The following is an 11,029-nucleotide window of genomic DNA, read 5'->3' on the forward strand; positions in this document are numbered from 1 at the left end:
TAGAGAAGAGGTCTCAACCTTGATTGTATGATGGAATTAACAGACCAACTTTTGAGAATACCGATGCCTGAATCTTATCCCCTAGAGGATCCTGGGGTACAGTGCAACCATCAGATAACTTAATTACACAGTCAAGGGAGAAAATCACCAATAGAGAGGCAGTGAGATGCACAGGCCACCTGCTAGGGAGGTAGTTTGGGGAAGGAAGTGAACAGCTGGGGATAAGAGAGGAAGAGAACAGACATTTGTTAGATCCCCACCATGTGCCAGACTTTTACAAATATTTTCTTATCTATTGCTAAAATCAACCCCAGAGGTAGATAGTGAGAACTCATTTTACAGATGAGGAAACTGGGGCTTAGAGAGGTGAAACACCCTCTCAATGTCACAAACGTGGTGGGTGGTTGGAGACACGGCTGTGTGACTGGCAAGTGTGTGGTGCTGCCATCAGCGTGTCGTTTCCTCCTAACTGAAGCCCTGCATGTCAAGTCACAGGCATGCAATAACCGTTCCAGTAATGTACAAGACCTTGAAGTAGTGATATGTAGGAGGAGTTGCAAGAGCAAGAGAAAAACAAGAAAAAGGATCACCAATTATTGCATTGCGTATTGTTATGAATCTATATCAATGACACAAAAAAGTCAGCAGTCTTTCTCTCTCTACCCTGTTGAAAACAATCTTTAGAAAACGCAAAAATTACTTGAATTTTTGTACTTTTCGGTCCATCCATATGCGAAAATCACTATTTTCATTTTTTTTTAAATTTGCATCCTCAGGGAAAAGCTAACGATTTTTTTCCCACAGAAACATAAAATTCCAAGGGCTCAGCTACCTCATCCTTATTACACATAAGGAAAAGGCTCCAGTAACACAGGCATATGGCAATCTTTGGAGGTTCCCTAACAACCAAGTAGCAAGATTCAGTAATTAAGTGATTGGCCCCCCAGAATGCTAGACAACAGGTCAGAAACATGAAACTGAAAAATACCTGGGTGAAAGAGCCAGACTCTACTGCCACCAAGGATGTATTTCATGAGGTTCATAACACAGTCAAACTACAACTTAGAGAAGGCTTTATCTGCATGGAAAGAAAGGAGTTGGCTGCATGAAGCAAATAGAGGGCAATTATCAAAATGCCAGCCCCAAACATCTCCCCTCAAGTTTGCTCTTGTGCCCTGAATTCCCACAACTAGAGCTGTGGGTGGTGGGTGTGGATAGATGTGGAGAGTTTACGATGAAAGTAACCACACAAAATGGTGCATGGCACGAACATACTTAGGTTTGGAAAGAAAAAGGTCAGGACTTCAGCAGGTCAAACAAAAGTGGACACCCAGAGAAAGTACTAAGTCTATGGAAGGAAAAGAAAAAGAAGGCAAAGAAATCTTGCCTATTTATGGTTACACCTAAGGCTGTCCCCAGTACTCTCCTTAACTCTGGAAGTTTATGCTTGACCTGGAAGAGGAGGCAACAGAACCTGCCAATAAATAGAAACTATGTGAGTCTTCAGGTTGTTCAGCTCTGTCTCCAAGATGGGGTGTGGTCTTGGGCATGTTCTTTAACATCTCTGAGCTTGCAGTTACCTTGTCCATAAAATGAAGATAATATCTACCTTACAAATTCATTATAATATGAACCACGTGATAAGGTTTATTGAAGGTGCCTAGTATATTACTTGGGTATAATTATAAAATTGTCATTATTGTTATTATTATTGTCTCATATTATGAAAAAAACTCTGGAGTTTATGGCAATTTCAGTACAGATTTGGAATGGACCTGAAATCACCCTCCCTACTCCTTTTAAAGTTGGAACTTGATTGTGCTAGACAATTGCCTCACAGCAGCCCCAAGTGCTCAAAAACCCTCCAAAAACTTGTATTTTCAGTGCTGTGCTTCATAGGCCAGCACAGATGAAGTTTGTAGTAGTTAGAGAACATAATAATTACAGTCGTAATGACAGTGAAAGCTAAAATACACCAAGTAGCATTATTTTGTGCATTTCACATAGCATATTAACAATACGAGGCAGTTAAACATCAGCAGCCATAGAGAGGTACTATTATTAACTTCATTCCACAGATGAGGAAACTGAGACTTAAGACACTAAATGGCCACGCAGCTACTAAATGGTAAACCTAAAACCTGTCAAAGGTCTGTGCACCAAGCCACTAGGTTATGAAACTGAGACTTAAGACACTAAATGGCCACGCAGCTACTAAATGGTAAACCTAAAACCTGTCGAAGGTCTGTGCACCAAGCCACTATGTTATGTCCCCCTTAACACAGACTCACCTAATGGAAGTGCATGAGTGGAGTGTCTGAGATTGTTCTGGTCAAGGTCACAGCCACTGCAGGGTCTGTGAAGCCCAGAGTGTACATAAAAGGAAAATGGCAGCACCTAGAAACATTGTCCATATAAAGTGTGAGAAGAGATTTCTCTACTCCCCTCCTTCATACCAAACTTGCCAGCCCCATCCATTCATTCACCAAGCATTTATTAAGTGCCTATCATTAAACAAGCCTTTATTAGGATCCAGGCCTAAGTGTTATACATACAAAAACTATGAGGAAAGAAGGAAGAGGTGTAACGACAACGCCAGCAATGATCTCAGCACACACTGAGCTGCCCCTGCACAGACAGAAACCGCATTCCCCAACCCTGCCCTCTACCTGTTTCTCCCATAGCTGTCAGGCTCCCCCGAGTTCTCGATGCAATGGTAAAGCCATTTACAAATTCCAGTCTCAGCTCTAATTACACTGTCAGAGAACCCCTGAATGCTCAGTCTCTGCTGCACAAAGTAGTCTGTTGGCAGCTGTGCATTTTGAAGGCAACCCGAAACAGTGAAAAAGATCCTTTCTTTTCATAACCATCCCCCCTGCTATGATTGAGAAAGGAGGCACGTTTGATCTGATTTGCCCCCTGCATAGTTATCCTAGGAGAAGACCTGGAAGTGTCCTGCTGACTGGTAATGAAAGCTGTTGGCATCGCAGACATGGGAGACAAGCATCAACTTACGGGTGCAGGGCACAGAGGCAGCATCATTGTCAGCTCTGAAAAAGCCTCGGTCACAGGTGCACGAGGTGGCTCCTTCCCAGACAGAGTAGCTGTGGGGTGGGCACTTGGCGCAGGTAGCATCCGTGGAGAGAGCCTTGTAATATCCAATTTTGCAGGCTATGGGAAGGGAGAAAAAACAAACATAAACCACCGTGAATACAGCAAAGCAAAATGCAAAGTCACCTCCCTGATTCAGAAGAAGGAAGACGTTTCTGCTAATCATTAGTGATCATCTGGTTTGAGATACAGGTAAAGCATTCCAAAATATTAATTGATTATGGTCACTCTTTAAGGGTCATTAACATTCCTGGTCAGGTAACAAGGAGCCCTATGGAAGAAATTTTCTTAAAACTATTGGTATCAAGTAAAATCACAAGTGAAGTCGATGTTCCAGGTATCCTTTCTAAACATTGTATTGTTTAACCTTACAGAACCCCTTTTACATAGGCACTGTTATTACCTTTACCTTAGAAACGAGGAATTCCAGCTTTGAGCAGTTAATTACCAGCACAAGACTACGCATCTGGTAAGTGTCAGTGAACAGCTTTGACCCTAAGTATTCTGTCTCCAAAGCCTGTATGCTTAGCCACATGCTATGGAATCTGAGAGCATGGTCTTTAACCAACCAGTTGGAAGTGTATCCAAGTACTAACCAAAAATTGATTGATGATTATTTCCTAATTACAACTAAAGAGAGAACCAAATCAAAAGGCCAACGAAAGGAACCAGCATACAAGATAACAGTTCGTAAGGCATGGGTCACAGTTTTAGGACAAAGTAATAAAAACTATCAACTGTAGATTCTGGAATATAATATACTAAGCTTTTTTTTTTTTAAACCAGCAAATATTTTGTGCTCATTTTCATCCTCAAATTAATAAAACCCTTCTTTTTTTCCCCTCTGTCCATTTTTTCAGCACCTTTCCCCACCAACGCACCCCCCACCCCCACAAGAGGCTGGTGCAGAGAACACGGGCCATATAGTTCTTTATGCACCTGACACGCTTTCCATGACTTCATCTTTATAAACATCATACTGACACCGAGGACTACTTTTACTAATGTGGAAAAACTCACTAATTTTGTGAAAACTCATAATAAAAAATAATTAATAGGACCTTGTTCCCACCTTTTTTTCCTCCCCCATGCCCTTCATGATCACCTCCCAAATCTGTCTCCACCTGAAATAAAAATTGACTAACACCATCAGTATTAAACCCTACAGAGACAAAGCCATTAAAAATAAACTATTCCATAATGCCAGAAGTAAAAAAAAAAAAAAAAAAATTGACAGTGACTGTTATCCACAATCTTTCCAGCATGATTCACTGTCAATCTTCTCCATCTATTATGGCCCTAGGACGCGTCTACACTATCAAAACCACGAGCTAGGAGAAGAAACCATCAGGCACTTTCCATTGGCCTGACCACTAAAAAAGACCAACCATGCTAGCAAATCAGCCAGTCTTGCTGAAATATGTAGATAAGAGAGATCCGCAAAGCTGCTTGGTTCTCTGTAGAGATGTGGCCATTACTCATCCACCAAGCATCTATATGGCTTCCCATTGCAGTCCGTTCCTGCCGCTTGCATTTCCTGCTGGCATTTTCTTAATCATGCTCTTGTAATGGCAAGCAGAAAGGGAGTTTAGCAGGAGCTCTGAAAGGCATACAGTTACTTCACTCTTATTAACTAAAGTTGTTTATGGAATTTCCTTTAACGAGCCAAAACTTTATGACGTGTGGAACACCGACAATAAAAGCGCTCAGAGATCAATCTCTCCCTTATTTGCTTTAGTATTTCACTGGACCGGAGCATCTTAGAAAAACAAGTTGCTACAATGACTGAGATTTATGTGTCTCCGGTTTTTACACATTGCATAATTAGATAAGGGTCAACTTGCAAGGTGCTTTTTGGTCATGCTTAAGGTGTCCAGGGTTTCGATTAAAATCAGAAATCCGGGCTTTGGCAGGAAGAAGCATTGGAGGTCAGGCCTGGCCTTCCCACATGAAAACACAATGAGTCCCCTCAACACAACACAGACCCAATAGGTCCCGCCTGTCACTCAGTAATCGCAGTTGACAGAAGCAACTTGTGTTAGGACTGCCAAGAAGGTACAGATTGTTTTATTTATTTTTTTTTCAGGAAAACTCTGCATGTTCCTGACTGATTCTTGTACACCTCAATTTCATCAAGCATCAAAATCTAAAAACTCACTGTGGGAGTGGAAGATCAACAACAGAAACTGGCCAATGACTGATCAGTGCAATAAGAAATCAGCACGTTCAAACTGAGGGATGTCTTGAATTTCTTAAAGTGCAAAAAGTCGGTGTGTATATTGTGTGAATGTAAGGAAAGAATGAATCGGCACATTTATATTTTTTTCTATTTTTCTTTGAAGCTGGCATTAATGTTACCAAGAAAAAATACATGTGAATGTATTGGGGAAATACAGAGTTTTAAACCAATTTGGAAAATTGAAGGCCGCTGTTCTTTAAATGCGCTATTTTTACTCTCTTTTCCTCTGGCTTTTACAAGCGCAAGCAGAAAATACAAAATTGTCATTGTGCTATTCTCGGCAGCCCTTGCTACCGTTAACACATTCTTTTGTCTTCAACTACATTAAGACCATGTTATTAATATTTCAGGATTCTTAGAAAGGCTCTCTCAAAATATAGCAGTGGCTTTTCGCACACACAGCCATTTTGCTGCCTACATTCAAAATGACCTACTAAATTGATGGTTCAGTACATTTCTTTGCTCTGTGTGGTGCACAGGCTTTGGTACATAAATGTGTAAGTACACTCGGTATTTATTCACCACTTGCTTGCATCTTAAAATTTTCCCTATCTCTTTCATTCTGAACAAAACCCCTGTGATAGATGTACTTGGCATAAACAGCATCGACACACATTATTTCTGATCATTCTCTTTTAGGTGAGAACTGTTACACTGTATTTTTGAATACTAATGACTTTGTAAGCAAGTCTGCAGAGTCCAAAGCCCACCCTCGAGAAACATCTTTCTCCTGCCCGCTTTCCAGGGATGCTTCACTAGATGGGGTACCATATGAATGGGCTCCTTACTTGGCCTTCTGAATATGCCATTGTGAGAAGATTAGTTCACATGGGCAATGCAAACTTTGCATTCAATTCCTTTAGCTTAGCCTTAATTAGTTCTTTCTGCTGACTTTAAATGAAAGAAGAAGATGGAAGAGGAAGAAAAAAAACTCTTTTCTTTCATTGGCTCACCTACTACCACAACAAGCTCGCACGTTAAGAGTGTTCAGTAAAGTTTCTTTGCCGGATACTTAAACATAATTACCTTTCATTAAAAACAAAAACTTTCAAAGGTAATGTAGTGTCTTCTGAATTTTTTGGTGCATAGATGTGTGTACACGATGGTGTAGTGCCCAATTTAATGAGTTGATTACACCTACTCTTTTAAAAATATTCTATATAGATGGTTATGGTCATTTTTCTCTTTTTTAAGAAATACAGAAAGATTTATAGTACCTTATAATTGTCTTCATATAGTTCATTTTTTAAGCTACTTTAGTTTGTAAAAGTAGCTAATAATAGCATTGAGTATTTATTGTATTGACATGCACGATTTCACGTAATTGTCATAATATTCCTATGAGATCGAGGCACTCTCACTATTCCCACCTTACAGATGGAGAAAGTGAGGGTTGTAAGTAACGCGCCCAAGGTCACACAGTTGAGTGGTGAAGTCAAGCATCTAATCCCAGCGCTTATGTTTTCCTAAAAGTTTTTTGTACATAGGGTTAAGTCACACAGGGTTAGGGCTGACCTTCAGTAAAGGCGTGACCAGGATATAACGGAGGGGTGGGGGGGTAATGGGGGTGGTCCCAACCTCCATTTGCCCCCCAGCTTATCTGTGAACCCACTTTCCAGTTCAGGACACTCCAGAGCTGCACAGTGAATAAAGTTAACTAGTCATCGCTTGTGGTTCTAAGCATTTGAAACATGGCTGGTCAATGGAGACCAGCTAAGTGAAAAATACGAGGGACTTCAAAAATTTTATGAAAGAAAAAATAGAATTAAAAAATAATATGAATCTTTCCATGAACTCTTTGAAGATCCCTCATACATACCATATTTCAAAGACTTAGTACCCCCAAAAGTAAAATATCTCAATAACAATTTTTATATTGACTACATATTGAAAGCAATAATGTTTTAAATATAGTTAAATAAATTATATTGCTGTAATATAAAATATTTTTAATATATTGCTATATTTAATTTCAAATTTTAAAATATATATATTTTTCAATTTGACTATTGAAAAACCCCAAAATGACCTCATGGCTTGCATATTTCTGTTGGGCGCTGCTGCCCTAGAGACTAGAGGATTAGGTCTGGTCCGCATGTGCAGACACTCAATGTGCTGGTGGATGTATCACAATCACACGAGTATCTTTTTCCAACACCTGCCCTTGAGCCTACCTCAGAAAATCTGATTCACTTCTTTAAGTACTCCTCTCAGCCAGCCAGCTAATTTGAAAAACCTAATTTGGGCTAACGTACTAACAAATAGACATTAATGGGGGGTTAAAAATTACCTTGCCAGGTAACAAATTTGCATTTTAATAGAGAGTCTCCTGAGGTCAAAACTGAAATTCCAACAGCGACTCCCTAGGGGGAATTTGAACCATTTATGCAAACCAGTCCCCAGGAATATTTGGCACAGGGAGGCCTGGAGTTCTCTCCAACTTTATCAGGCGGATATGATATTAGGTAGATATTTCCAAACAGGTTCCCTGGGGAACTCTGCCTGTAATGTACTGGCTACATAGTACATCCAATATCAAAGATTCTTAATGGCCATTATGGAATTAGTTCTCTGATTAATTGTTCACTTGTTAGACTGTTTATTATATGAATAAAGTAAGAATAAATGATGGGAATGAAAAAATTTCTGCCAAGGAGGGTTGCTGCTTTGAAGTTTTTGTAAAAATGTGCAAGCCCCAGCCATATTTGGGGAAGCTGTGAACATTAATGAATAGACCCCCCATAGTACAGATGGGGAAACTGAGGCAGAGAGGTTAAGGATCTGCAGAAGGCAGGGTGGTCTTCTAACCCAGGCAACGTGGCTTGAACTAATATGCTACAGACCTCTTATCTCACTTTGCAAACCTACAGGATGGAGATGGACAATTGTTACAGAACTATGAGTCTCTGTCATCAGGCCTATCTGATTCTATTTTACTCACAAATATCAGAATATGGCCCGATACTGACACATCTAAGCTGGCCAGATCACTTGCATTCCATGACTGGTTTTACCGCTATGTGTTGAGAATAACTGAAAATCGGATTGTTGATGGAAACTTAAAGGTGATCTCATCCGGCAGTCAGCAAACATTTCTGTAAAGAGCCAGGTAGTAAACAATTTAGGTTTTGCAGGCGAAGAGGAAGATATCATGAAGGTTATTATGTAACAAGATAGAAAACAAAGTTCCACAAATTTTCTTAGTGTTAGAATTCAAAATATAAAAGTATGATTAAGTACATTTTTTCGTAATACAGATTTACTAAATGAGTAGAATTTCTTACTGGAGAGATAATATTTCACTTAATTGGGGTTCAAAGAAAGTGTTCCCAGTTACCAGATCAATTGCAAACATCATCTACAAAAAACATTCTTCACTCTCAGATCACACAAAAACTGGTGGTGGGCCGGATGTGAGCTGGGACCACACTTTATGGACCACTAATGTAGTCCGACATACTCATTTTCGAGACGAATGACTTGTCCACAGTTCCTCTCGGAAGCATGCCAGAATCAGTCTGAAATTCATGGGGTTTTGGTCTCTGTTACTCTGCAGGGCCTCCCTAAGTTTCAAAGGACAATGTTTAATAAAGATCACTTTCTTACCATTGCTGGGAAAGAGTCAACTTTCCATCAACTCTCTTACTAGAAAAACTGACTCGACTCAGTTCTATAAGTAAAAGCACTTTTAAATTTATTTTCTTTTCTTGATTAAATGATGTAGCCTGATTTAGGGCATATTTCTACCCCACTTTTTTGGCAATTTCTTTTAAGCACTTCAAATTTCTGCAATTACACATAATAGTTAACTGTAAATTTACGTTGTTTTAGGGTTTTTCTCTCCCGAGAATCCTGAGCTTGAACTGTTTTCATCTATGAAATGAAAGAATGACACTGATTTTTTTTTGGTTTCTGAGCCACTAAGAAACACAGAGCAACTACGATAGCAGGCAAAGTGCCGGCTTTACCGTCTGCTGTGGAGATTGGTTTACTCCCAGCACCAACTCAGAGATAAAGGCATAGACGAAAAGGTCTAATTGTAACCTAAACTCTAGTTTGGGATGTTAGTTGACTGAAGAAGAACCTTTACACTGAAGGATTCAAATTCAGCAAGAATGCTAACCTTCTAATCAGTAGCTTCTAATTTTCCTTCCTGGACTCTAGCATCTTCCTTTTCCAACTCAATCATGCATCAGAATGACTTGGAGGACTTGTTAAAAGACCAATTGCTGAGCTTCAATACAACCTTATGATTTGCAGGGCTTGAGAATTTGCAGTTCTTACAAACTTGCAGGCTGGTGACAATGCTGCTGGTCCAGGGACCCTCCTTTGAGAACTACTACCCGACTGTAAACAAACCCAACTCTAAGTAAATTCATCTCAAATATGCCCAAACCACTTCATCCTTTTCCAATGCCCAAATGCTACAGGGCCAAATTATCATCAGAAGAAGTAATTGGTTATGGAGTTGGATGAAGGCATGTCAGAAATGTGACATTTTTTAAATATAAAGAATAAATGACTTTCTTTTAAAGTTTAAATTATTTTTCAAACCCATATGAATATCCCCTGTAATGCTTACAATGTTATAATAGAAAGCCTGGAGCAGAATATCCTTATAAAAATGGATTGTTCCAAAAGAAAAAGGAAACGAAACAAAGCTCACACACAGAACTCTGTTATGCTAAAGGTTACATTGTAAAATTCCAAGGAAACTTACTGAACTAGTGCAGTCAGCCCTCTATATCTGTGGGTTCCTCATCCTCAGATTCAACCAAGAACTGATAGAAAATATTTGAGGAAAAAAAAAAAATTCCACAAACTTCCGAAAAGCAAAACTTGAATTTGCCAGATGCCAAGAACTATGTTGAATCCACACAAATGAAGTGATGTATAGGCTTAGTATTAGATATTATGAGTAATCTAGAGACCATTTAAAGTATAAGGAAGGATGTATGTAGGTTACGTGAAAATAACTATGCCATTCAGATAAGGGACTTGAGCATCAATGGATTTTGCTATCCTAGGGAGGTTTTGGAACCAACCCCCCATGGATTCTGAGGGATGACTGTACTATCTCAAATAGGTTGTCCTCTGCTATCAGTACGGTGAACTGATTACTGTTATCTTTTGACGCTGTCTCATAACTGTTAAATGGCACAATTAATTCTTGTTTACTTGGTTTTAGAACACTCTTCTTCTGTTTTCTGGATAGTAAGTCCAGAATGATAAAACCTGATGGCTTTTAAAAATTACTAGTTAAACTTAATTATTTTGGGATTTTTGGTGCATTCTAGAAAAACTATTTTCCAAAAGACAGTTGCAAAACTAAAAATACAAGTTTATCCTATTCACACAAAGGTTTACTTTCTCTAGTAAACATTTGAGTAATCTGTTAAAGATGTACTGAGTTGATTTGAAGGCTGATGCTTTTCTTTATTATCACCAGCATATTATTTTGAAATGGTTTTAGGTAGAGACAGAAAGGTTCAGATAAAATTGAAATTTCATTTTGATTACTTAAGTTAAGTTTATAAAGGAATATACCAGATATCCATTTAGAAAGGTTAAGATATTTATGACAGACATTTTATAATCAATAACAGCAGAAATGTAATCAAATAATCATGAAGGCAATAAATAAACTGCAACAAATCACTGGTTATTGTCTATCCAACA

The 11,029-nt window shown here is 38.9% G+C and overlaps 1 protein-coding gene across 3 annotated transcripts in view; it reads right to left on the reverse strand.

The window, feature by feature from the left end:
• The window catches only part of EPHA4 (EPH receptor A4), a 144,350-nt gene that overhangs the window by 74,370 nt on the left and 58,951 nt on the right, over positions 1 to 11,029 (reverse strand). For all 3 annotated transcript variants that reach the window (XM_008585071.1, XM_008585072.1, XM_008585073.1), the window contains exon 4: positions 3,016 to 3,171. In XM_008585071.1, coding sequence (XP_008583293.1) covers positions 3,016 to 3,171 — 156 coding nt within the window. The remainder of the gene's footprint in view (positions 1 to 3,015; positions 3,172 to 11,029) is intronic.

The sequence above is a fragment of the Galeopterus variegatus genome, unplaced genomic scaffold, assembly GCF_000696425.1.
Source record: "Galeopterus variegatus unplaced genomic scaffold, G_variegatus-3.0.2 Scaffold3440, whole genome shotgun sequence".
NCBI classification, from domain to species: domain Eukaryota; kingdom Metazoa; phylum Chordata; class Mammalia; order Dermoptera; family Cynocephalidae; genus Galeopterus; species Galeopterus variegatus.